The sequence below is a fragment of the Triplophysa dalaica genome, chromosome 7, assembly GCF_015846415.1.
Source record: "Triplophysa dalaica isolate WHDGS20190420 chromosome 7, ASM1584641v1, whole genome shotgun sequence".
NCBI classification, from domain to species: Eukaryota; Metazoa; Chordata; class Actinopteri; order Cypriniformes; family Nemacheilidae; genus Triplophysa; species Triplophysa dalaica.
In genome coordinates, this window is record NC_079548.1 from 7,177,313 (window position 1) to 7,204,930 (window position 27,618).

Below are 27,618 nucleotides of genomic sequence, written 5' to 3' on the forward strand. Positions count from 1 at the left end.
TTACAAATGTGGGCAACATAGACAGAGAGAGAGCGAAAGAATACAAAACAAAAGTTAAAATGAAAATTCAGACATCATTTACTCACCTTCGAGTTTTTCCAAATCTGTATTAATTTCTTTGTTCTGATGAAAACAGAGAAAGATATTTTGAAGAATGCTTATAACCAGACAGACATAATAGGAAAAATAAGATATTTTGAAGAATGTAGGACCGCAAACAGTTCTCGGGCACTTGTATTTTTTCCTAATATGGTATTCAATGGGGGGAAATCTGTCTGGTTATAAGCATTCTTTCAAATATCTTTCTCTGTGTTCATCAGAACAAAGAAAATCTTACAGATTTGCAACAACTCGAAGGTGAGAAAATGATGACACCCAGAATTTGTGTGTGAAGTATCCCTTTAAATCGGCATACATGTCATATATTAAATTAATAAGGAAAAGAAAAACGTTAGGGAGCAAAAAAGGGATTTGTTCACATGAAATGAATTATTTAACATTGGTTGCTTATTTGGATTCAACATAGACAAGTTATTATTTATTCAAGTAATTTATCCTAGCATCTTAGAAATCAGGTTTAAAACACATGCCTGCAAACAAGCATGAATGTCTTTTGGTTTTAGTGAAGATCACTCTATTATGTCCAGTAATTCGCTAGACACACACACATTACCAGATGTCTTTCCCTTTTGCTTGTCACTAAGAAGTTTCTCTGTACAAACAGCAGGGGTCACTTAGTGACCCTCTGAGAGGTCAAGGGTCAGGTTCCCAGCCTGGTGTAGCCGTGGCGATGGCATCCGGATAGCTACAGCAAAGTGGTATCTCCTCGGTTTGTCAAACCATCAACGCACACAAACACTTCTATGTGGGATTAATTTAGTAAAGTCCTATTTTATTCTGAGTTGTGTTCATAAAAATTGTATTACTCATAATCACACTGGTGATTTATGTACTTTATTTTATCATAGACCAAAAACCAGAACACAAACCGCCCTCATTACCCCATAACCCCACCCTGGCTGTTACCTGGGCAACAGCTGTCCATTCTAGTCAACAGTGGAGTGCAGAACAGGCCGGGGGTTCGGTCACTCTCCACGTCTATAAGCTTTTATCCCAATGGCTCCACGGCCCGGACAGCTGAAAACCAGAACAGAAAGAGCTGTGTGCATCTGTGTCTGTGAAGTCAGCACGCCCGGAGGCTGGCATTACGACAGGGTCAAAGGTCATCGCTTTCTGGGTGGCTTCTCTCCTTACATTCTGCTGAAAGTCACGATGGAAAAACAGTTTGAGAGATTTCCTTCCTTTCCAGCAATATTCCTATTCTTATATGAGGACTACAAAACTTTATATTATCAAAAGACAGTATGAACCTGCCACCATTTTATTATAAGAACTGAGGAATCTGGGGGTAAAAAGTTTACTTAGTTCACCTACACATGTCTTTCATCCCAAAACTTCTAAATGAACAGGTTTTATGATAGAATAAGGACAGATGAGGAATAAACAAGGGAAAACTTGGATAAGGTATTTATTTGACTAAATTATTTGGCAAAAAGGTGTAGAGATATAGTTTTATTCTAATATACAAAATGCAAAACAAACATTTAGCAGAGAATAAAGTATACTAGACTAAAATTGTATCAGTTATCAATATTTTGTTCATCCTCTCCTGCTTTTGACGTTTTGGTCATTTTTTGGGTCATGACTCAAGATTTGCTCATGTGTTGTGTGTGTACATTTTTTTGCCAAGCTTCCATAAATTCTTTTTAAAACTGAACTGCGGTTAAATTACCAAGCACACCTACAAAACATGCATTAATATATTTGAATAAGAGTTAAATGTTTTTGCATTGTCTGTCTATGGGATATGTTTTCCTACATATACAGGTATGTGTGTGTGCTCATGTGTGTGTGATATCAGGTGACTGGTAAGGTGAGGTTGCCAGACATCTGTCTGAGGGGGCGTTTGATGTCCAAGTTGTAAATTCGGCAGGGGGGGATGTCATCGATGTATATCTGACAGACTCGTGTGGGTGCGAGGTGTGCGTATGTGCTCGGGTCTTCGTGCGAGTCAGCGACCTGTAATTGCTGTAACCTAACCATTAGACAAACAGCACCGCTGCCCTGGACCGATCAGATAACACACACATATTCACGCATACTGTCACACTACCCTTCTCTGATCCGCCTGTGAGGGCTCTGAATGACCTGTTATAATAGCTGGTTGTCTCTTTCTCTCCCTCTCTTTCTCACACACACACACGTTCCCATCCCGTAAGACAGCCTGCCCTGTCCAGATCAGACAATAGTCAGACGCTTTGGCATTCCAGCATACCACATGATCCGACGTACCCGGCCTGTTTCTGAGCTTTCCATCTCTGGCTGTCAATCACACGGGTGAATTATGGAGACCGCGAAACGCCGTAGGCCTGGCAGATGAGAAGGCCTTCTTTCCATGTCACAGATCCAGTGAAATATCTCTCTGTGAGCGATCTGTCTTTGTGAATTATGTGAGCTAGGGTGTATGCGAGGGGTTCCCTTTCTCCACGCTATTCAGAGAGGTTGACCCCACGGCCATAAACCACTCACTACACGCACACTCAGTGTTGAGGATGTCTCCATCACGCCAACATCTTTCTGTTTTCAATCTAACAATGACAGAGAACCTGAAACACAGGATTGTGGTCAGGGGACATGGTGCGGTGGTTAGCGTGGGATGCTGCACATTAAGTTTCAATTCAAGGAAAATTTAATTCCCAAGATGTTTAGACAGATAAAGAAGAACCTGATCTTCTATAATATTTCAACAGATGAATACAAACATGCCCAAAAATGTATTCTAGCAGTCAAATATTGCCCCTATTAGAACAAATGTTCATTATTTTGGACAGTAAAGCTACACTAAAAAGTTATTAATAGTTTCGCGTGATTTAGCTATTAAATGAGTGGCATTTTTTCCAGATAAATCAAGCAAAATGAAAACACAAAAATAAGTTTTAAACAGAATAAGAGCGTATAAGATAACAGCTTTTTAAACATACTATATATATGATATGAAACATGTCCACATTTAAAGTCATCACCTTAGTCTGATTTGAGATCAGCTAAGACTATAATGGAAAACCATTTAATGCATACCAGGATGCTCTTTTGGTGATAATTGTATTTCCATGATGGTCCTGGTCAGTTACATCACACCCAATGTGAGCCGGTTACCATGGATACCATGGATTATCTTTACTGATGGCTGCCCAGTCTGCACAACCCTTAAGACAAAAAGAAGGAAACGGACCAATGAAATGATATATCAGACAAACAGAAGAGAGATTCAAAATCCAAATTCTCTATGTTTAGACATATTAATGAGTGTATCACACGGGTGTGTCTACATGCAGGCCCCTTTTGCCGTGATTTGAATAGAGAAAGCAAAGGTGGACCCTTTAGTCCAAAGAGGCTGGCTGGAAAACAGATATCATTATGGAACTGTTTGATATGCATACTGACATGCTCTCTCTCACACACACGGCACACACAGAAGCACCTGACACTCCATCATGATGTCGTCCCTGTACCTCCCAGGGGGCTGCAGGCACTAGCTGGCGTCAGAAACACATTACAGTCGAGAGATTGAAGAGCCAGAGGCTATTATCTCCCGTCTACAGAACACAGAACTGCACTTTCCTGCAGAGAGAGAGAGAGAGAGAGAAAGAGAGAGCGAGATCAGTGTATGTGTGGGAAAGAAGAGAGATATTTTGTCTGTTTATCCAAATTTTGTGTTTATCCAACAGATATATTAATGTGGCTGTGGGAAACACGTGTCGAAATGAAAGCAATATTTTATCGTGAAAATTGCATGCTTGATATTAGGTTGTGGCGGAAAGTTGTTAGTAATTTTTACAATCATTGTTCTCACGAGAAGAAAATATGTAGGAATTATAGAGGGACTCACTCATTTCGTCTCTATTCGGCATCGTCCCCGTAGAAATAAAAAATGTAATTTTCTGCATAACACATTGTATTATTAAACAAGTGATGTTTTAAATGTCTGTAAACAACGGTAAGATTAGTGACCTGTAATCTGTCTCTGTTTTTATGACATTGATGTTTCGCCCAAGATATTGATGTCCTTATTTTGGCTAATTGATGTTTTTGTCATGATAATGTTTTTTAAATCACATTAGGATTTCCACCATTGATGTTTTTAGTGACGGTTCATTGGTGCTTTTCAGTCGCATCAGAGTTTGTAATTTTGCATGTTGATTAATAAGATAAATATTTAAAAGTTATTGACGTTCAGTTTCATCAGGTCTATGTATCATCAGGCTAGCAGAAATGAAACGTTTGCAAGTTCTGTTGTAACTGCTAAAGTCATGAAAATAACCCAAGCTTTGCAGGTTATTAAAATTCAGAAGTAAATAAACTGTGTGTGCGTGCGTGTGTATCTACAGACAAGGTTGGCTGACATAAGCAATGCAGGTTTAACGTTGGTCAGACTTGGTTTAACAGAAAATTTTTAACCAGTTTAAAAATGTTACACAAATGTCTTTAAGATTTAATTAGAATGCATTTGGACCATTGTTTTCATCTTGCAAAGTGGTATATGCATGAAAACAGTGTTTTGTGAATATATAATATTTTAAAGGAATTCACGTTAAATTCACATATTTTTTAAGACTTAAAAAGAAGATAATTGCAATTTTTTTGCATAAATGTATTTGAATAAAAAAGAATGTAGGCTACCTTTAAAGGACAATCTTAGAATACATTATACCTATCATAACTAAATCAAGAATCCGTCAGAAACAAATCCAAAAAATTCACAGTTGTTTAAAAACAAAATATTTTATGCTCTTGTCAGTTTGACATTAGTGATCTTGTTCAAGTTTGTTTTTTATAAGAACATTTATCTTGTTGTGTGTGTGTGTGTGTATGAGTCAACAGTCAAACCGGACAGAGGTCAGAAAACAAGAGCACCAGGCAAGACAGATGTTCCTGTGAGCCCGATGGCATCGACAGCAGTCCCTTCATTTTATCTAAAGACAAACTGAGCAAAACTGTCAGTAATGGACAGAAACATCTTAGAGACTGAGTACAAACGAGAGGAGTGGACAGATGAAAAGCCTCTTTATGCCTTATTACAAGCACCTCTTTCAATTCCTTGATGACACGCAATGAAAAATTAGGTTGAAGCTTTAGAGCATAGTCTCCTGCAGTGTGGAATCACTAAGAATACCTTGAAAGTGTCCGCAGGAAGACACAACATTAATCCAACGGCAATTAACTGTCTCTGATTGGTGAATCAGGGTTTGTTTTGTTAACGCAAAACGTTGGAGGGAAAAACGTTGTGTGGTTCTGGACGCCAGCGTCACGGGGTCAGCTGCTTTACAACAACCCTGAAACTGAATCTCTCTTTCCTTAAACAGCGCTTGCGTAAACAGTCGTGGGGTTAAATAAAATAAGATGTCAGGCTGACTATTTATCTTACACTTTGTTAATTCGGTGATAGATTCGAGCTAACATCTGTTAAACGCCATTTAAACGCAACAACAATGCAGAAAATTACCCAGGACAACTTTTCACATGAAAATGAATTATTCGCCCCAATACCTCCGAGCGACATCAAGTTGGGCACGGAGCAAAGGCGTAAATCCGTTAGTCGTTACCAGTAAGTAGTTCTGACACTTGGAAACCTTTAACTGACATTTTATCTCACCACCTAAACTCTATCTGTTCAGTATGTCAGTCTGATTTTGAAATACAGACTTTTATACCTCCGTGTAATAAAATCACAAACACAACACGATAACTGTCACAACAACTCATAACATTTTACGGAGATCGTCACGGCTGACTTCAGGCTGCCCTCAAACAAGCTCTGAGAGTTTTGATTGGCCGTTTGATAAAAGTCATTCATCACGATTGGACGTAAACCGACGGCCGAGTTTGTGACAACTGACATGTTCCCACTGTAACAAAATCTCAGGATGACAGAGATTGTTGATGGAAGCGTTAATGACAAACGTTTAATCAACCAAAATATAACATCAACAACCACGGGGGCCACGGTTAATGAGAAGTAATGGGAGAAGCCTTGTGGGGTTTCTCTTGTTTTGTGGTATAGAAATATTACAGCGGTTGTTCCTCACACCGTTTAGACTGAATGGTGTTCTGTGGAATGTTAAAATAACCAGAAAGTGAGATTTATGAATAGGCAAAGGCTTTTTGAAAATAGGCTGTGTTTGGAAAGTTTAGTTCTTTGCCAACATACTTCATTCGGTTACAAGGTTTTGTGCGTATCTGATATCTGTTCGGCTAGGATTCAGCAACCTGCAAAACATGGAGAAACGTTTAATTGCATCATTCGGCTAATCAGTTGCATCAGAAAAAATTGAATTGGGGATTGAATTTGGAGGTTTTGGCATTGATGCAAACTTGTGTTTTCTTTTCATGTCCAGGAGTCTCAAATTCTTTGAAACAAAGAGTAGAAAAGAACGACAGAAAGTGAATGCATCACACATATCACAACCTGCCAAAACACTCAATACCAACAAGAGGTTGAAAGCATAAGAAAAAGACGAAAGCAAATCAAAAAGGATGAAGACCCAGCAGACAAACTACCAATATAAGGATTATAAAGGATGAAAATGAAGAGATAAAGAGAGAGAGACTATGAAAGGGAGAGACAGGCACGAATGGAGGGGCACAGCTGGGTCGCCCCGTGCACATGGAGAGTTCTGGCAAGCGAGAGTGTTCGGGGGTGTACGAGCAGTATCTGCCCTCGGGGGGGACATGGTGGGGCAGGAGGGGGGAGGTGGGGGTCTCGACCCTCATCAATCTCACTCAGAAGCTGCTTCAAGACACCAGAGGGGCCCAACCCCGCGGGCCAGAAACCCCCATCCTGTTCACCATACGCAAATGGGCGAGGAAAAGACCCCACTATTGTACGCAGCAGGAGGATGGTACACACGCACAGAAAAGACTCCAACTGCCAGGCAAGTTCTCCGAAAAGAAAAATAGTTGATCTGAGTGCGCGCACGAGAGTGAGAAATGGATACAGACAGGTATAAAAGAGAAGCTGTCAAAACAAGATCATTTTATAATGTCACGTCCTGCTCGCGCGCTTCAAACTCGCGAAACTCCCATAATCCGTCTTCTGTATGACACGACACGCGCCAGGACCATTTACTACATTCAAATAAGATGATTAAAACATCATCATGACGGGTAATCAAAAAAAGTGAAGCTGTAAAATCACAAATGAGAGATGGTGGAAATGTTTTCTCCTACAGAGCAGCGAGATTCAATGGAGAGTGAATGGAAAGTTTTGTTTAAGTGTATTGCTTCATAGATTTTTTCCTGAAAACAAAGATCATGACTGTTCATAGTATCAACGTTTACAATTAACTCTCTGAGCCTTAACATGTCTCATAAAATTTGATTAAAATCTACACGGTAATAAAATATTGTAGCCAACTAAATTTAATTTGCTGTGTTAAAATTTATATCTATTTGATTTGACAATATTGTAGACGTTTGACAAAATTATATGAGTTCCAAACTTCAGTACAGAACTCATGCAAAAAAGAAACTTAAAAAAGATGAGTTTGATGAGTTTATTTTTTAAAGTGCATGCATACAGCAAACCAAATGTTGCTCCATATTGTTGTCTGTAAACAACGGTCTCATTTGTGTCTATTTTTATTTTTGAAAGAGATTAAATTTATATTTGACATAAAAATTTAAAAGGCCTATGCATGAAGCGCATTATAAAGTGACGCGAGTGCGTGTGTGTGTGTTAGAGAAAGATGGAGAGAGTGTGTTGCATGAATGTGTACTCGGATGATAAGGAGGCTAATTAATTTTGTTTAATTAATTGCTACAATGCTGCTATCATCCCAGGAAGTGTGGAGCAAAAACTTCTACTGTTCAAAAGTGACACGCGCACACACACGCAGACACACACTGAACCTTCATAAAGGTTGAGGACACATTCATTAACTCTAAAGATGTGAAGACAAGTTGTATAAACACAGATCCGTACATCTGCGAACAATTTGCAGACAAATTCACAAACAACAAAGGATGTTTCCAGGTTAAATAAACTCGGTCGCCCCATCTTCTCATGTATCTCGGAACATTCAGAGCGGCACACGAGGAAATAATCGCACCAACTGCTACGTTCATACAAACCATTATCTCCATATTACACGTATCCGGGCTAATGATGACTATAAACATCAGATAGTAGGAGAATTGGAGAGCAGGACGCAGAAAGACAAGGATATCACGGAAGGACGGCAGAGGACAAGGGCCAAAATGTAAAAATCAATTTGGCAACTAAAACAGATGACCCTAAACTCAGTGTGTGGCTGGTAATGGTGAGGGGGGCTCCCTCTGTAAATTCAATTTAAGCAGCTCCACCAACTCAATTTGAGCTTCCATTTGGGGGCAGAAGAGAGGAGTGGCGCCACGGGATCAAGCGTCCCCCCAGGCCCCTGCAGCTCCTCTACATATGTTCCTTTTCCCAAACCTAATAATACTCACTGCAACCAGAGCAAGGTACCTCACCTTCTGTTTTACACACACACATAAACATGTTTGAGTTCAGTTCTTTTACTTTTCTCATACACGTTTTTTAACATGCATGTCGTCTCGCTCTCTTTGTTTGCATTTTTCAGCTCCTGTATGAACAAAATAGAGTGCATACTGCATACTACATTCAATATAGTATACACCAAAAATTGACTGAAATATTTGTTGAACAGTAAACAAGGTCATCCATGCATACAGGCAATTTTCATACTATGCACATTTAACATATTGTATGAATAAAACTGACCTCAAAATGACTCAAAGCATTGAACAAAACACGAGCTGTGTGAAATGATTTCAAGGCAATATTTGCCGCCATAACCATGCTTCAGTCGATGGGAAATTATGACAGACAGCTCCTAAATTCGCGGCTGTCCCGAAAGAACATCCACCTCCTGTTCTGTCTGTTTCAGTGTGCCTCAAAACGTCACTTCAAGCATGCTTTGCTGTGCCTATGCTGTGGGATTGTTTGTTTTTAACATTTTGTGTTCGGATGACACAAAACACATCGATACACTTGTAGCGTGATGACTTCATATGAAAACTGTTTTCAGACTATCGATCGGCCCTCTGACTTGCTTACTCTATGTTGGACTCGGCAGGCCAAAAGCTTATATTTCCAAGCCACGACACTTCAATTTGATCCACTGTCTTAATTCTAAACGCATCCTAAAGCCAAAAGGTTGTTAGCAAAAGAAAATGGGGTTTGAGATGCCAAATGAAAGATAGCGAGAGAAAGATTGAACAGGTTTGGATGGAGTGCTTACACATACAGACTGTTATATTCACATATATAATCGAGTGAGATTAGACAGACAGCATCTAAATCTCCACCTCTTTTATTCATTCTGTCTGTCTTTATTTTCCCTCTCTCTCTCTCTCTCTCTCTCTCTCAGCACCAGCAGCTTGGCTCCTTGCTCTATTTTCTTGGCTCCTCCGATTGGCTACAGAGGTGCTTTTCTGGATTCCGATTGGCCGAGATCTCTCTCTCTCCCTCTCGCTCTCCCACTTTCTCTCTTTTTTCCCATAATGCTCATGGTCGGTGAGCAGGAGCTAAGGGTCTGTCCAATCATTGTCTGAGCCATCAATCAAAGCTGACGGGCCCAAGCGACATGAAAAGAAACCTCAGTGGCAGCCATTAACCGAACACCCCCCACCACCCCTTTCTCTCCCCTCCCTCTCTTCCTCGCTCACTCTCTCTCTCTCGCTCAGCCCCCCGTGCTTTGTTTTCCTTTCAACAGACAAAAACGGACTGACAAGATGGAGGGCTGGACATTAATCAAACCACCCCATGGAACCACCTCTTCCTCCGATAATAAATAAATTCCACTCTTCTCATTGGACAGATGCTCGCGTTTTCACCCGACTTTTCCTCCTCGTTCTCCCTCTCGCTCTCGTTTTTAAGGGTCCTCATCTGCTCGCAGTCAGAATAAATCCCCACAGATCTGAGCAGGGCAGGTGTTTGCTTCACCCCCGTCCCTCTCCAGGGGCCGTGTTGCCCTGACAACTGACCATCCTGATCCTCACTCACGTTCACAGTTCTCGTATGCGTGTTATGTTCGCTCGGACCGATGGTTAGCCCTTAGGCTTCAATTAAATGTGCGTTTCTCAGTGCTAGAAGGTACAGAAAGTGGAACAAGCACAAGAAGATACACTAAACCCTTACGGAAATTTATCCTTGGTTAACTTTGTAAAATTGAATTGAAATTATTGTTTGATGGATTGATTACAGTTTGTATTAACATAAATTTACTACAAATAAGAGGTCTCACTATGTACCAGTATTGACAATAACCGTGATGCACATATCATAATATAAAAAAAAAACATTCAAGATGCTTACAAATTCTCTCTGCGTTCCTACATTTGTATTTTGAGTTATTCATCGACCAATAAAAGACAGAACACAAAACAATCCAAATTAAATGTGAATTTGACTGATAGCATCGTTTTTTCCCTTTAAAGAAAACATATACTGCTAAAATATCGATACCGTGGATTGTTTTGCATACCATATTTGTACAGCAAAAAGTTAAAATCTAATATCGTGAGAACACTACTACAAATACGATAAGCAAAAAGCTAGTAAAAACATAGTTGATTTGTGGTTTTGGGGGTAACTTGCTTCATTACATATTCATTTTAAGACTCTTATTCATACTACTCAAGAGAAAACTCAAAGTCTTTGTTGAGTTGGAAACCTGACAGCAGGCGTTTCTCTGTCTCACTGCCATAACAGACAGAATAACAAGATTCCCAAGAAGAAAGCAAGACGTCTAATTAAAACAGTGCTGTGGTTTACTGAAGAACTGGTCCACATGCAAAACAAAGTTAAACGGCTGTTTATTTCAAACGTATGAAAAGTTGAACATATATATATATACTACATTTGTATATGAAATTTGACAATAGGATTTTTCTGATCATCTAGACTCATCTGATCAATTTTCCAATGGAATTGCTGTCATTTAACCACACAGAAGTACATCCGATACATCATTATTCCTCCGGGGAGGATGGTTTTCCTACAAACATTTTTCCCTCCTTTTGACAGGTAGAAGAAGACAAATGAAAAGTTAAGATGGCACGTGGAGGCGTGTTAGTGAGCCGCAACGGGTACTGTGGCACCCTGCCTTGCAGGGCATTGTGGGATATGTCCTCCATTGGAGCGACTGCCCAGATGACATATTACAGCTCTGCGGGAAACGCATGGGCCTACAGGAGGAGGCGTTTCTGCGCCGTTCTGCAAACGTTTAATTTCGGTTGTCCTCCCCGCTGCTTTCACCCAGGTTCAGCGAGAGCCCCGCGGAGGGCCGAGGCGTGTTTGTGTTGGCCCCTTCGGAGAAGGATGGGGGCCCAGAGAACCGCTTAATGCTCCAACCTTCAACTTTGAAGTTTTGTTTGGCTGTGCAGTGAAAACAGTGCTTGAAAAAAGCGAAAGCACTTCTCGTATTTGTAAATCAACTTGAGCCTTCGGAGATCAAATAACGCCGTTTGAAAAATTCTCTCTCTTGCCGTGTTTCCATCCTGACATTAGATAAAAGAAAACATTCGAGAGGAAATTGGACAGGGAGGCCGCTGTCCTCGCCGCACATTCAAAGCGATTCATGCGACGCGCAACAACACAGTAAGAACGTCTGAAGCTGCAGAAACAAAAGAACCGCATCGATTTGCTGTTAACATATCTAATGAGTGGAAATAAAAGGCAAGGTCTATGAGACGGCTGGATCGGTGAAGATATCGTCCCCGGTGTGACGCCGCTGTTTTTCTGAACGCCAATCTGTTGTATCATTGACACATAAATGGATTAGGGTCATGTATCACTGATAATGGTGTAGTCTGATGCTGTGTGTCTGCTGTTCGGGTTGTGCCTGTGCGATAAGGCCTATTGATTATGTACCATATGCAGTTCCCACGCCGTCCTTTGCGCCATGTGTTGTGTGATGTTTTTCCAGAGAAGGGTGGGTGGGGTGCTACAGCTGGTGAGTGCGGGGTTAATTTGCTTAAATAGCCGCCGGGCTTCGAGAGCCTCGGCCCTGTGCGCTTCTGTCTGAAAAGGTAAAAAACACATATGTCTTCGGAATCGACGCCAAAGCTGCTGATTCGAGGCTCTCTTATAAACACAATCTCTTTCAATTTGGAAGCACATAAAAGATGCCACACATTTTAAACAGACAAAGATGTTTTAAGCGATGTAATCACAGTGGTTTGGAAATGAGAGCTGCTATGTTTAACGACTGTTAAGGCCACAGTAAGGAATATCCCAATAGAAGAGGCACATGTGTTTTTTTTAAAGACACACTAACATCACGCACGAAAACTATATTCACATTAAACGCAGGGAGCACACTTTCAACATGTGATCGACTAAAATTCCACAAGCCTGAACAACATCAATCACGACGTACCCCCCCGCCAAGTGACGTTTATGTAATTTTACAGGAGAGCAACGCTTAGCAGTCTGCCACTGCGCTCACAGCTTCGGTCTGTACTTCATTTGAAGTTTTCATGCACAACAAACAGTGTGTGATACAATCGCGAGAGAAACGTCTGGCAGTGATGCCACTCTTTCATCCACATGTTTTTATCTATTGCAAATTGTGATGAAACTCCAGGGTTCGTTCTGCGGCGCGAAACCAATACAGTAACAGTTTTGTGTAATCAACGTGACAAAACAATTCGCTAGTTTATCGTGGATTCTACACCTCAGAGGAAAACCTTCCAAACATAATCTTAATGTTGACAACAGCGTGAGGAAATACTTGTTTTGAATACTTGAACAACAAAGCAATTCAGCAGGGACGGCCTGCCATAGGTCGGACAGCGTGTCACTCAACGCTCAGTGCTCAAACATAGTCCCCACCTCCTCAAAAGAGCCCACCAATGGATCCTCAGATGGGTGGGGCCTTTTCCGAAGTCTTTTGGCCTCATTCTGAAGCTTCTGTCGAATGTAGCCCTTTATTTCCGAATCAGTTTTTCCGGGAAAGAACCGCTGCACTGTCCCTGCGAAGAATGTTAGACTGGTGAGCAAACATACGAAGTTCTGACCACAATTGATTCAAAACCTGATTGCAGGCAATGAAACAGAACTGAATGTAGTTTTCAAACGTACAATCAGGCGTCCACTTAAATGTATTTGTTACAAAAGGCACAGAAATGCTGGCCCGTTTATTTTGGTCTGCTCTGAATTAAACATTCATTTAAGTGGTTTCATTTTAAAGTAGGGTATACAGTTTTAACTTTTCCAAGGATCTCATGGATGCCACCTTAGAGGGGTGAACACTCTTATAGACGCAGCTAAAATAATGAAGATAGAAAAAATGATAAAACTAAACAAAAAAGTTATACCTTTTCTAAGTTTAGCAGTGGATTACGTCAGCAAACTATTGAAATTATCCTAAATTTGGAAAACTTTTGAGTTATTTTATGGTGGATTGGGGTAACATTGGATATAATAATTATCTAGTAAAATTGCTTTTATAACAAGCAGATACTCTTACTTTAAACTTACAATGTAACTCCTGCATAATAGGGGTTTAGGTGGAATTAATGTTAAAAGTATTTCTATGCTTTTATTCTAAGTGTAAACTTGTAAAAGAAAAGAAAATGGCACAAACTTCTAATACATCCCTATTCAGTACATACTCAGAATGGCCTGGAGCTCATGAGATGGAAGAGCTGGCTTTGGTATCCCTCGCTTGCCGTTAATGACGCCTGAGATGGAGTGAGAAGCCAGACAGTCTCTGTCGTACAGGCAGCGCAGCAGGTCATTGGTGAGTTTTTGAGCGGTGGTTCCTGTGTTGCAGCGCTCCAGAAGATCAGCAGTAATAAACTGAAGTCAGAAACACGTGATTTGAGGTCACAACTGATCACAACAAACCATGCAGAGAAGACCCAGCATTCTTTAAAATGCAGTTAATAACACAAACTGAGGTGAAACAGGTGATAACAAAGGAATCTTAAAAAAGTAACATACTTTTTGATCGCAAAGCTTTCCATTCCTTTGTGGCATTGTTTGTTTGACCTCATACTGACCACAGCCCTGTCGATTTGAACTTGAACATTCACTTGTTTTCCCACTAATCGCTGTTTTAGGAGAAATCTGACAGGGTGGGTCGTTTCTTTCAAGCACCCTCGGAATGCTGGAAGTCGAGGTTTCGCTGGTGCTGCTCAGCCATCGATCACTCCTCTCAATCAAGCCTTCCAGCGTTTTTGCCAACTTCCCGCAAGCTGCAAAGAAGTATCCCAGCATGAAGCATTCCAGCGTTTTAATAAAATTGTCTCAAAACAAGTAACAACATGGCACCACTGTAATATAAAACTTTCTAAATGAATCAAACTAGTAGAACTGTACAAAAATAAGCCATCAAATTGCACTACTTTTAACAATGCAAAAATAATCGGTTGCTTGTCTATAAGTCATTAAATATGTATCTTCACTTTCGGTCAAGCATCAAATAGTTTTGTAACACCCAGAGAGGCAACTTTGCATTCTCATTTCAAAAGTTCACTACAGGCTGCTATACCTGTTAGGCTCCTGATTTGCTCTCGGAGGTCGTCCATCTCCCTCTGCATACTCAGCACCATGGTAATAAGCTCCGCCCTCGAATGTGATTGGAGGCTTCCGAGCACCTGCACATTAACCAAATCACAGTACAAACAGTAAACCACAGGGATTTATAAAACTATCACCAATTAACCCAAAGAACCTGTGATTTAAGAAGCACAAACCAAATGTTTGGAGCCAAAGGGACAACGTTGCAATTTATTTTTCATTGCACTTAGATCCTCCTTTGGCTCTAAACCTTCAAAGGGCATTTCAGTGTTAAGCAAGAAGCTTAATTCTTATTTTTGCAGTGGACTTATTGGTACATTATTAAAAGCTTATATCCCAAAAGTGTAGCAACTTATTACCTCCATGGTAAAATCAGCATCCCTCGCAGTCTCACTTATGGGCTGAAGAACCTCAAAAGCCTGTGAAAGTGAATAAAAAACATCTGCTTAAAAAACTACACCAGACACCAATTATGCATTCAAGCTTTTTATTGGTGTAGATGGTTTCAGCTGCACAAAAACATAAATGTAATTTCGGTAAAGAATCTGTAACTGTTGAGTTGTTTTAAACAATTGAAAACAATTAATATACAGTAAAATATGAATTAATGTAAATGAAATGTAAAATATATTTTTTATTGTAGTACAACTATACACAGACCGCAAGTTATCTTACAATGAAACCGTCTTTGTTTATTATATGGTGAAATCGAAAGTGAATGAACCATGGGCTTTTCCTGAACGACTCTGCGTAATCGTAATCGTAGTTTTTAATACAACAACACCGACCTACCATAGTTATAATTTCCTAATCAAACAAGAAAAACAAAACACTACATTCATTGCGGAGGGACATCCATTGACAAGCTCTATACACGCTCCATGAGAATGCAGTATATGCTTACAACACGATGACGTACTTCCGCTAAAATCGCTGCCAGCCAGGTTACTTCCGCTCTCATAGCACTAAGGGGATTTTCACCAAGTGATAACGGTGTGTTTAGTAAGGAGACCTTCAGATTTTGGCAAACGAACAGCACTTCGGGTGAGCATTGTTAAGTGCCTCTGTGATCATGGCTCTAGTAAGTGCAAAAGTTCACTTCGCTTTTTTTCATATTTGTCGATGTACCTTGAAACGAATAGCCTGAAGTGCTTTTTAGTTGTCAGCGAAGTGTTTGAATAATTAGAATCACATTGCTGTTTGTAATCCTATGTGCATCCTGAAGCAAAATACCATGCTCCTATGGCGCCGGATGTAATAGAGCTGGCCGAGATTTTAGCGGAATGACGTCATCACTCCGTGTGCATACGGTAGGCTATACCACATTGAACCTACAACCTGATGCTAACCCAAACTCTTGAAAATGAATACAGATAGTCATAGATAAACAGACAAACATAAAGATTATTAAGTATTAGTGATTATATATGCCATTTCCTATTTGCATTTACATTTACATATACATTGCATAAATTATTATTCAAATTTCAGGTACATTTCAGTAAAATGATTGCAATAATTGACAGGTTATTCAATAAAATTGATTAGCCTTGCTAGTAATATCAGCAATATTTGTTTAATAATATGAAGCAACAAACCCTTGTTTTGAACTTCACATAGTCAACATTATACGACGAGATCTCCTCTGCATTCATTGCTCTCCATCTTCGTCTCTTCGTCTCGTGCTGAAAGACAATCGCATAATTGAATCAAATCATCAACGACACGCCAGGGACAAAAGCTCTATGTTTAGGCTACATACACAGAAGATGTGGCTCGCATCCCCAGCTTGCTCTCCGGAACCCTCGTGTCCAGTGTACAGGATGCGCTTCGCTATTGTTTTTCTCCTCATCTTTCGTCCATTAGCCGCTTTCCTCGCGACCGGTTCTTTATCATGCCGCTCATGGCCACGCGCGGATCCGTGACAGGCTGATGACTTTCACGCTCGTGGCATTTCCATTAAAGTTAAAGACACTACCGTGTCAAGATCACGAGTTCTTTTGGAAAGTCTTGAAAACGGGATCAAATGTGATAGCCTATAGGTTACGCTATGAAAAGTTTTAACGGTGGACATTTGTTTCTCTTAAAAGTAAAATCACAGAAACAAGAAACATGCCTCAATACAGTCAGCCCAGTTAAATATTTGTTTCAAAACTATGATCACCAATCCCCAAAATGATGGTTACTATACTTTTGCTATTATAAAACCATGACAAATTTTCTTTGGGGCGATATAAGTCTATAAAATGTAACATTACATGACATGATGATGTTATTATAAAATATATACCTTGTTATAATGTGTATCTTTAATAATAAATAAGAAAAAAATAATAGAAGACTAACAGTCTTCATAATACGTGTTTTTATTCTGTGGTTATTGTACTCTATTGTATTTTTGTCACAAACAAACACTTTAAATAAAGAAACCTTTTTATTCTGCCGAAATCAAAACATGTGCAATAAGAACAAATCATAATAATATAGTAGAATAATACATATATAATATTTCTTCTTAATTTTATAATATATTAATATTGTACACATTGTGCTCAGGTATTGTACTTATTTTGTTCTAATATATTTTTCAAAGTAACATTTCCTTGTTCTTTCTTTTCAGCTGCATGAGAACAGATACAAGTGAAAGGTCGAGTAAGGTTTGACCCCAACCAGTCCCAGGTGATCTACAGTGAGCACTAAGTGTATCCATAAAAAACCTGAGGTTGTGGAAGAGAGGTCTGGTCTGATATTCCACAGGGATGGGGGGAGGGAAGCAGCTCGGGGCTGGAACAAAGTGGATCCTGTAACTCATTAAAGAAGCTTGCGATCACAAGGCACAGAGGAAAGGCCAATCAAATTGTGTTATGGCCATCAGCGCTGTCATGCGTCTGTCTGTGAGCACTGTAAACATGGGGTTTTGATCTCATCTTAATTCCAGAGCTGTTCCCTTACCAGCTGGCTGAGGTAAAATCAACACTGAGGCATTCCCATAGGAAAACAAAATCACAAATCTCTTTAATAACTTAACTGTTTTTAATCTAGACACAAATGAGATTAAATCGAGGGCAAAATGTGGAAATTTTTTGACTTCTGCTTAAGTCACCTGATTTAACATGTTGTAGTACCTCTAGTTTCAGAAGAATGTCTCAAAATGTGCCTTTAATCAGACGTCAGACACAAACATTTCTCATCAAATTCATACAAAATGCAATTATTTGAGCTATTTTCCAAATGTATTTTACTTACAGCAGAGGCCAAAATGTTATGTCCAACATTGGAAAATTTATGGACATCTTCATTCTATATTTAAATGTAAAAGAAGATACTTGGCCAAAACAATGCATGCACAAAGCTTATTGAGTAAAGGTACAGAAGAATAATGGAGGATGAACGAAATATTAAGTGATAAAACTCTAGTCAATGTATGCTTTATTTCCTATCAGTTTAATTTTTGAAGCATTTCTTGTACATTTTTATGGCAAAAAATTGTCCAAAAATACCTTAAAAGTGCAGTGTTTCATTTAATTTTTACCACACACTTAATTGGATCAAACTTTGAGGGCAAAAAATCTTAATATATATATCACATATATCTTAATCTTCTTGATTCTAATAAGATACTACGGATGCCAATCTGTAACTGAAGATCATCTCACATATTTACATTTATCATATATACATTGATCATCTTTGTAAATTTTCCCTTGAGTGGCTCAGCCCCCATTAAGAAAAGTACTGATGTATTGATACATATTCTTTTATTTACTTTAGCTATAAGGCCTTTCACCTCTCTCCTAACAAATCAATCACAAAGGTTCTTTTATAGGTCACAGGCTGCCATTTCTTATTTAGTCTGAGAGTTGCTTTGAAGTTTATCTTGTGACTCGTCTGTCAGAGTTGGTAGATAAACAGTGGTGGAAAATACTGGAACCAAAGATTTGTTTGTGACATATGCTTTACATTTACACATTTGGCAGCCCCTTTTATCGAAAGCAACAAACCGTGCATTCAAGGTTTATGTTTCTTTCGTATGCATGCCTCCTAGGAACTGAACCCATAATCACTTGAGCAACATGAACAACTTTGTCCTGCCAAAAGACTCTTGATGGCTGCTCAGCACCAACACAATTTAATCTCCATTGGGTTACTCAAACACTTGTCTTGGAATTAGTAGTTGCTTTAATTCAAAGTGATTTACAAAATGTAACAGGAGAAACATAGCAATACAAAGTTTAACAGTGAAATAGCTGAGATTGAGCAATACAGGCACAATGAAAGTGAACTTGTTAATGGTAAACTTTCCCTTTATAGTGCATTTTGAAATGCATATTTAATTTTGTAAAGAATGTTGGTAACCAAACAACATTGGACCCCATTGACTTTGATTGTTTCGACACAAGACACTAAAAGAAGACAAAATATCTTCTTTTGAGTTTCACAGAAGAAAGTCAGACAGGTTTTGATCAAAGTGATGGTAAATATTTATTATTGGGTGAAGTATCCCTTCAAGTTGGGGATACTTTATAACAGCAATGAAACATATTAATCTAACACTGTGTCTACACCAGATGCGACCAGCTCGACGCAACAATTCTCCAAAATCTATTTCTTAAAAATGAGGTCCCTTTTAAACCCACCCACACAAGACCTATGCCCAAGTGGTGCTTCACACTCACCAGCGCTGCCCTGGACACCGAATGGCCTGCATTGTTTTGCACTCATGTGTCAGTCTGCGACAGGTCTTAACACAGCGCTACTCTTCTTTTAAAACAAGCTGTTCCATATTCATGAGAACGCTGGCAACAGAGGAAAGAAGTGTCATAGTGGGGAGTCTAATGAAGTGACAGAATGCTCAAAATTTATCAGCTATAGGTGTGTGAGATGTCTCGAGTGAACATGAGCACATGTGCAAATTTTTTTTCCTGAAGAACAGAAATATTGCTTATGTGTTTGTGTTCATTGGTTCCGTCTGTGATTTGAATGATTTGCCTTACCTTTAATTCTGGGTTGACATCTCACCTTTCTGCGCATTAAATTGTCTTAGGGCCCTCCCAGGGGTCACTGGGATTAGGGTCAGAGGTCAACTCTGGGACCTCCAGATGGTCAATTAAATCCCACTCAGTGTCCAGGCAGGGCCTCCTGCTTTATGGCACTATTTACTCTAGAATTTTTATTATGTAGAGAAAGACAGCAAAAGAGAGAAAGACGGAGCAAAAGAGAAGAAAGTTGTTATTTTATTAGAAGCAAAAGTTACCCTCTTCCAAAAGTGAAAATCTCACCCTCCTGAATCAAACAAGCAGATGCCTGCAGGCAGTTGGCAAGAATAAAAAACAGATCTCAATGTACAAAAAACCTACATTGATATAATATGTCTTATTAACTGCTATCAAACTGGCTGCTTGTAAAACATACACCATGCTCTTAAAAATAAACCTTAAGGTTATTTCTTTATATATTTCTATTCAAAGAACCTTTTAACACCACCTTGTTTGGTGTTGGTGAAGAGGTAACTTGAGGGTTAAATGAGATGAAAAAGGTTGAGAAACACTGTGTTACATAAATAAACATAAACTTCCCTACATGTGCAGTGCTACAACTCACTCCCCATTAATGTCAAGATACGAGACATTTTCACTATACAGTTGTTCACTAATCCACAGCGGTTGACCCGAACCTGGTCTACGCTCCTCCGGTAACATGCATCTGTGAGAGTTTTAAAACAACCGAAGTCTCATGAAAGCTGCAAACTTTCACCCAGAACGCCGTTCTGCTCAGCATCAGCCATTTCAGGCTTTGAGGAATAGGTGATGTCATCAGTGAGGTCGCAGGCCTTTTCGGTGTCATCCCGGCTCAGGTCACCGTTAAGTCCGAGCAGCAGCGCTTTTGCATGCGCTATAATTCAAACTGTGACTTTGATGATAATAGCACTAATAATGGCTTGACAGTGACGGATGGGTGCAAGCAATTTGGAGGCCTGTGAAGTGACCCCAAGTCCAATCAGAGCACTTCCAGGTTAAATGTGACCCCAGGCATCCTGCGAAAGGGCTCTTTCCAGAAGTGCTGAATGGATGATGGGGAAAAAGAAAGGAAAAAGATGGGGCGCCAAAGTGAGCAATACTCCTCAGGATAAGAAGCAATTGCTGCAATACACCATTTCACCCTCATTTGGATGCTTATGCAACATTCAGAGTTGAGCCCAGTCCGCTTACCACAGAGGCCAACGCACTCAAATCCCTGGAGCTCCACTTGAAATGTTGCCGTGCTGCCAAAACCTTTCGGTTTCACAACCCGAGACTTTGGCCGCAAACTCAGTTCTCTTAATCAACGCAAACACCTCCCCGGGCAGCATTGGGAATGGTTGGCCGGGCCATGTGTTAGACATTAAACGCAATCAGTGACGCCGTTCCTTTTTTTTTGGAGCGCAGGAGAGATTGAGAGGAAGAAAGATCCAGGTTGATAAATAGCAGAGCCATTCAAATGCCCGTCTGTTCACGGGGAGTCTGGGTAATCAAACCGAGCCCTGTTTGCTTTATTTATGCCACACGTCAAAACGAGAGATTTATCGTTATTGCGAGGCGGCTCTTGATTAGCGGAGAATGTGGAAAGCTAACCTGGAAAACCTCTGCCGGCGTACAGCGTCTTCTCGTCGGGATGAGCAGATTCGTGGCCACTGAGGTGCCTGTTGGAAGAGATGGAGAAGTGACGAGATTAAGTGTTTCCAAAGCAATTGCGGTCTGGAATTCTCTCATGATGACTTTATGAAACGCTCTCTCACTCGAAAACAACATCTGATTGCCATTTGTTCGTTATAGGGTGTCATCTGCAAATGTGTACCGACACCAAAGACAACGTGAGCTATGAAAATGATTAAGCAAGAGCTCCACAGCAATGCGTGGGGTTATGTAGTACCTGAAACAAACCCTCTGACGCACTTATGGTTTCTTGAGACAAATAAGCTTTTATCTTTCCTGGCCAAAAACAAACACAATGTTAAGAATTAGCATAATGCTCTTCCCACTAGGTCAACACGGAGACGGAATTGTTCCTCGTGGTTTTCCATTAATCCTCTTCCATCTCCTTTAATCATACCACAGGCCTAGAGACTCGAGAGGCGCCAAGTAACACGCAACCTGTCAGATTCAGCGAGGGAAAAATGAATTAAGTCCAGGGGGTGAGGTGGGGATGCAGAGAGGTGTGAGCGGGCTGAATATTGAACCCGGGGGCATCCCGAAAGTCATAACTCAGAGCTTAGGTACCGCGGCACGCCTGATGAGTTACCGTCTGCCGATTGATTTAGTGTCATCTCAGGTCTTGGCCGCCTCTTACGATTATGTGCTTTATTAAGTGATTCTCTAAGCATGACATCTTTAGGATATTAGGTTGTGAACTTTTTATAAGCATGTGAACTGCTTGCTTTTACTAGTTTGAAGGACATGCACATACGTTTGCTCAACCCTGACGGTGTGAAACCTTTCCTGTATCCAAAATATGGACCCAGTGGTGTGGTTGGGATAAAAATGACATTTCCATAAAGCATGAGGATTGAAAGTCTCTCTTCTTTTGAAGCTCAAATTTGAGGTCACACCCCACCAGCCGTCTTTGTTTCTAAAAAGCATTGGGGAAATTAAACTGTAACACAAATATTTTAGCACCACAACACGCTGTAACACCAAGTGAGCGTGTTTCTTTAAGAAAAATGTTTCTCCTGGAAGTCTTTTATTTTCTTTCACCTTTGTTTGATTGAAAGGTTAGGCAAACATGTATAAAAGAAAGAAAACAGTTGTTTGATGTGTGTAAATGAGCATGTGTGGATGTTTATGTGTAGCCAAATTTGTGAATTAAATATTGTCAAAGACGTTTATTAGCCAAGTGCAACATGTACATGGGACTTCTGAACAAAGCTTCAACTGCAGGATTATTTTATCAGAAATCACAGAGTTCCCAGAACTCACCAGGAGAAAGTCCTTCATCCTCCACGTTGGTTAAATTGGACGTACAAGAGATGCTGTTTATCGCGACCTCAGGGCTTCATGCATTACTGGAAATAGACAAAGAGTTACCAGAGGAGATTCAATTAATCTTGCACGCACAACACTATTGATACAAGCTTTAAGGTTTCACAAGTTCATCCTTGGAGTCATTTTTTTTCACTTTGTTTTTTGACCTTTTAACAAAATGAAGTATGATTTATAAAGATCAAGTGATTTCACAGGGGACACAAATTAATGTATCACATCACATATGAATTTTAAAGATCTCCTTATTCATTTAATATTTAATAATGTCATGAAACGTATGATCTCAACGATTTAAAAAAGTCTGTTCCACAAAGTCAATATACACACACATTCAATACACAATGTAAAATGTAAAATGTTTTTAAATTACATTAGTAGAAAAACTGTGCCAACATATCATCTTTTTCATTAATATATTCTGCATTTTTTTTTAAATCTTAGACCAAAAGATAAAGCAGCCACCTTTAAAGGAACAGTTAAGCCAAAACATTTAAATTCTGTCTTCATTTACTCACCCTCGAGTCTCAATTTCTTTGATATAAGAATTTGTGATATTTGAAAGAATGCGTGTAAGCAAACAATTCTTGGTCACCATTACCTACCATAGTAGGAAAAATTGCTCTATAAATGTCTTTGTTCTGTTGAACACAAAAGATATTTTGAAGAAATTAGGAAAGCAAACAGTTCTGGCGCACATTTGACTACCATTGTCATTTTTCCTACTATGGTAGCCAATGGTGGTAAAGAATTGTTTGGTTACAAGCATTCTTCCGAATATTTGTCTATGTGTTCATCAGAACAAAGACATTTAAAAAGATTTGGAACAACTGGGTGAGTAAATGATGACAGAATTTTTTTTGTGATCCTTTAAATGCTGGTTGATATAATGCAACGTTTTGCTAATTCTAGGCAAAGGTTGGATAAAGATGTCTAAATTTTGTCTGGATTTTTGAGCCACAACATAATTTCCATTTGCCCAAGTATTTCAAAGCCAAATAAAGTTTACAATTATTCCTAAACATGGCAAAAAGTAATAAAAAGCACAGACTAAATGACCGTACACTTTTGAATAGTAGTGTATGCTGTGCTGAGAAAATTTAAGTGACATGTTTCCAGGGTCAGGACTCTGAACCCTTAGTCAAAGGGTATTTACGGCTGATTCTGCGTGCCAAGGGAGCTTGACAACATGTGCAATTTATGTCAGGGTTGGTTTTATGTGTGTGAAAAAAAGTTTGACAGAGATTGTATTCATATGCATGACCTTCATCTTTAAAGGCACAGTCAAAGATCACAGTGAGTGATCTATTTCTCTCATGCATTGCAGTGGTGAGGGCTGCTGTCTAAATGCTTACTCACCAGGCGCCGACTGCACAGGCCGCCAGCAGAGCCAGCCGGTGGCCCTGAATGCCCTTTTGCTGACTAGACTTTAGCAGCCAATAAATGGAGCTGTCACTACTGTCAATCTTACTTTCTCTGGCACAATCGCCCTATCACGCCCACACATGCCGTCCTGCCCGCCTCGATTATGTCCCTGAAAGGATGGCTTTCGGTGACAGCCCTCCCTCTTGTGTGACGGAACGAAAGGATGGCCAATCGCTTTACTCCCCGCCCAGGGTTTGAGAGAGAGAGAGAGAGAGAGAGAGACTATTATTTTTTCGTTCTATTTAATATGTAGCTTTAAAAATCAGTCTCTTTCTCTTTAATTCATGCAGCAGATTACGACTATAAATTAAAACAGATTATCATAAATCATTCACTGTATGATCACGTGATTCCTATAAATAAGCAGAAATATTGTCACTTAACTTTCATAAGGTCCATTGTGAACCATCACATAAAACACATGATTCAAACAAACATGATTAAGAAAGTCATTCGTGAAGATGTACAAAGCTATGTAGGCTATACCTACAGACATGCTGTAGAATTCTACAGATTCCTTGACAACCTGTCATGGCAATGTGCAGCAGCACATATTGTCCATATGTTGTGATTTAATCAGAAATGTTGAGGTTGGCCTCAGAACCCTGTTTGTGGATTCTCGCTGGTCAAGCTCCATCTTGATGCTTCATCGCCCTCTGGTGGTTATACGGTACACCAACAGCCCCCGGGAAAACAGACGTGACAATGTAGCTGTCACATTACGCATGCACTCTTTGTTATATTGAATTACTATAATAAAATCCTATATGTCTCACTATACACACATTCATTCGTGTCCACATCCTGCTGATAAACCAATAAATTTGATTGTTATTCGTTCAATTAACAATTAATTTAGAAGCATTTTAGTACGAGAACAAAATACACATAAAGGTCTCATTTTTTTTGTCTCTGTGGTATTTTGGTGTTGCTAACTTACATTAAAGAATGACTAGTGATCTACATTTTAAAAAATATTGAAGTAATTTCCACATTTAGTCATTAAGCCTGCCTTAGTAAAACATAACCTAAATGTTTCACCTGCTAAATTAACTTTTTCTCAAAATTGAATCAACTTTGAGCTTACCAACAAGAGCAATTTAACCAACAGGAACCGTAGTTGGTTAGTTAAACCTTACGTAACAATTAACATCATTGTTCATGCTTTGGTGTTTAGGTTTCTTTAAAAGATTACGAATTATTCTTTATCGTTAACGATATAAAAACAAGCCGCAGTCTCTTCTTTACGAAATTCAACAATTTTACTATTGTTTATATGGTCAAAACGATATTGAATCCAACAAAAATAGTCAATGCACATTTACTATAATAAAAAACATGTTTCATTTTTGTAAGGGATGGTGACAATCTACACTGGCCAAGCATATGGGACCTTTGTACTGAATTCACAGATAGGCCTGTTACTGCAGCCCAGTTTCTGTGGTTTCCCAACCTTTCGCGCACCATCCCGCGTCAGAATCATTTATTTCCTCCAACGACCTCGCCTTTACTTTCCCTCCTGATTACTTTTCTGTTGACTATATACTCTGTGAAACCTCTCCACTCCACCCATATATTCAGAGGGCTGTCGCCGTGTTTACCCTTCGCGAGGATGAATCGTGTTTTCCCTGCCCGTGCTTCCATCTCCAACGTGCTCTCGGCTTGCTAGAGAGCTCTGAATGGCGCACGGGTTTATTTGTTTAGGAGAACGGCATTTATTTTCCGTGCTCTCTGTTTGGGCAGATGGCGGGTCCCGCCGCCCCAAGCGGACCCGGGTGTTTATTTGAAATGGGGCGTGCGGCACGCGAGGGTTTTGAAAAGCCTCCGCGGACCATGTGTTCCTATGAACGCCCTGATTTGGAGACGCGTATTGGCAGGGCCTGAGCTTTCTGACGAGAAACAGGAGAGAGAAATTGTGGGCCCAGTGAGCTCAGGCCTTCCATACGGCGTTTTTGGGTCTGGCCGAAAGCGCCTGTCTTCACAGATGGAATAAGTTCATGAGATACAGCACAACGCGTATTTAAATAAGATTTAAAATCCAGATGACAGCATATATGTGTCATTTAGAATGGTGAAATAACACAGGCCTGTTACAATATGTCACCATGATATTATTCTAAGAAACGCTCGATTAAACGAGTTAATTTCATGGTGGCTATAGGTGCGTATTTTCTTTCAGCAGTTTAAATAGTGTTCCATTTTTTGTGCACACATGCCATGAACATTTCATGTGGAAAAACAATATTGGTGTGTAGTTTCACTACATTTATTCCCATGTTGTTCCGAGTACCCCCGAGGTAAACAAAAACCTGAATATCTAGAGAACCTATAAAAAAGGCAACAATTTATGTACATTTGGGAAGAGTGAAATACTTTCCTTCTATACAATTGTGTTCATTCGGATCCATGTTGTAAATCATAACTATAATACAAATCCAAAGGTTTACATGTGTTTTAGACAAAGTGTTGGCGGTAAAAACTGATATAACACTTCTTTTGTTTGCACAGAGCACATGATTGACAGCACACATTAAATTAGCCACTCCCCGTGACGTTAGCCCTGCCTAGCTTGCTCGTACGTCATTTTTTGGAGTAACCAATCAGCAAAGAACCCATCCATCAATGTCCGTGCTTTCACCAATCAGGGGGAGTATGCTAATCAGCTGCCAACCAATCACGATTGACTTGTTAAATCATCTTCTATAAAAGATGCAAACCCATGAAGAATCGGGTGATGTGAGTTTGCGTAACGGTGGGTATACTGAAGGCGATAAAGAGATGGCGTTTTATAAGTGCTGCTTTATTGTTGTGTAATAATGATTGTATTTTTGCACATGTAAGGAAAGGAATTACTTCACATGATTGGTTTATTAAAAAATAAGAAAATATTTCCACAATGAAATGTATACAAGATCTTAATACAAGCACACTTTGAAAGAGAGACTAGTGTATAACTTTTTGTGGTAACATGCACACCACTTAAAATGTTTACCTCTATATGCTAAAGATCACTGATCCAACAAACTTGTTCATTCTATATCCAACTGCCAATTTAGAATGTTGTTGTTGGGATTAAATCTGTGTGAACGAGCCTAATCTATTTTACTCTTCTGAACTATTTCAAACAGGACAGCAGTAACATTTTCCAGTGTCAAGGATGAAGCTATGCCAAAAAGTGAAATATGAGGAACAGTTCAAAGGTCCTACTATATACCAACTGGCTCTGTGATGTAAAGAAAACAACAGGACACCAGCATTGTGGCTGGTACTCCCCAGATGTCATTTATGCCCATTATACGTGACCATGTGTCCCATCACTACTTCAATTTGACTACCATAAAATGCTATGATCTGTCTTCGAATTAAAAATAAAATGTGTACCTTTTTAAGATCATTGTTTCTTTTTACTTATATCTTTGCTACTGTAATTGTTTGTTTTAACTCAATAGCTCCATTTAACTTTAATATCCGATGAAAGACACGCCTATATAACGTCTTCATGTATGCCCTAATCTATTTTTTGAAGTTCAA

At 39.6% G+C, this 27,618-nt stretch overlaps 1 protein-coding gene and 1 long non-coding RNA gene across 8 annotated transcripts; one reads left to right on the forward strand and one right to left on the reverse strand.

Moving 5' to 3' along the window:
- Positions 1-251: 251 nt before the first annotated feature.
- Positions 252-16,700, reverse strand: LOC130425496 (uncharacterized). Of its 6 annotated transcripts, XM_056751683.1 has the most exons (11): positions 16,410-16,699; positions 16,246-16,332; positions 15,007-15,066; positions 14,619-14,724; positions 14,069-14,322; positions 13,738-13,924; positions 12,956-13,095; positions 3,542-3,681; positions 3,139-3,266; positions 2,353-2,666; positions 252-1,260 (listed from the first exon to the last, which is right to left on the reverse strand). In XM_056751683.1, the coding sequence occupies exons 1-8, from the start codon at positions 16,497-16,499 to the stop codon at positions 3,646-3,648; spliced, it is 960 nt and encodes a 319-aa protein (XP_056607661.1). In that variant the 5' UTR covers positions 16,500-16,699; the 3' UTR covers positions 252-1,260; positions 2,353-2,666; positions 3,139-3,266; positions 3,542-3,645. The 6 variants fall into 6 exon arrangements, with proteins under 6 accessions (XP_056607661.1, XP_056607662.1, XP_056607664.1 ...); XM_056751684.1 differs by lacking the exon at positions 2,353-2,666 and having other exon boundaries at positions 253-1,260; positions 3,573-3,681; positions 16,410-16,700; XM_056751681.1 differs by lacking the exon at positions 2,353-2,666 and having other exon boundaries at positions 254-1,260.
- LOC130425497 (uncharacterized) lies at positions 15,575-27,331 on the forward strand. Of its 2 annotated transcripts, XR_008907071.1 has the most exons (4): positions 15,575-15,728; positions 15,873-15,957; positions 17,268-17,326; positions 27,216-27,331. It is a non-coding gene; the product is annotated as an uncharacterized LOC130425497 (long non-coding RNA). The 2 variants fall into 2 exon arrangements; XR_008907070.1 differs by lacking the exon at positions 27,216-27,331 and having other exon boundaries at positions 15,578-15,728; positions 17,268-18,022.
- Positions 27,332-27,618: the final 287 nt, after the last annotated feature.

Coding starts and splice junctions, on each gene's coding strand:
- LOC130425496 (XM_056751683.1), bottom strand. CDS start 16,499: ATGAGGAGAAAAACAATAGCGAAGCGCATCCTGTACACTGGACACGAG. Junction 14,725..15,006: donor ATGCTGATTTTACCATGGAG/GTAATAAGTTGC, acceptor GTTAATGTGCAG/GTGCTCGGAAGCCTCCAATC. Junction 14,323..14,618: donor GCAAATCAGGAGCCTAACAG/GTATAGCAGCCT, acceptor ACTTCTTTGCAG/CTTGCGGGAAGTTGGCAAAA.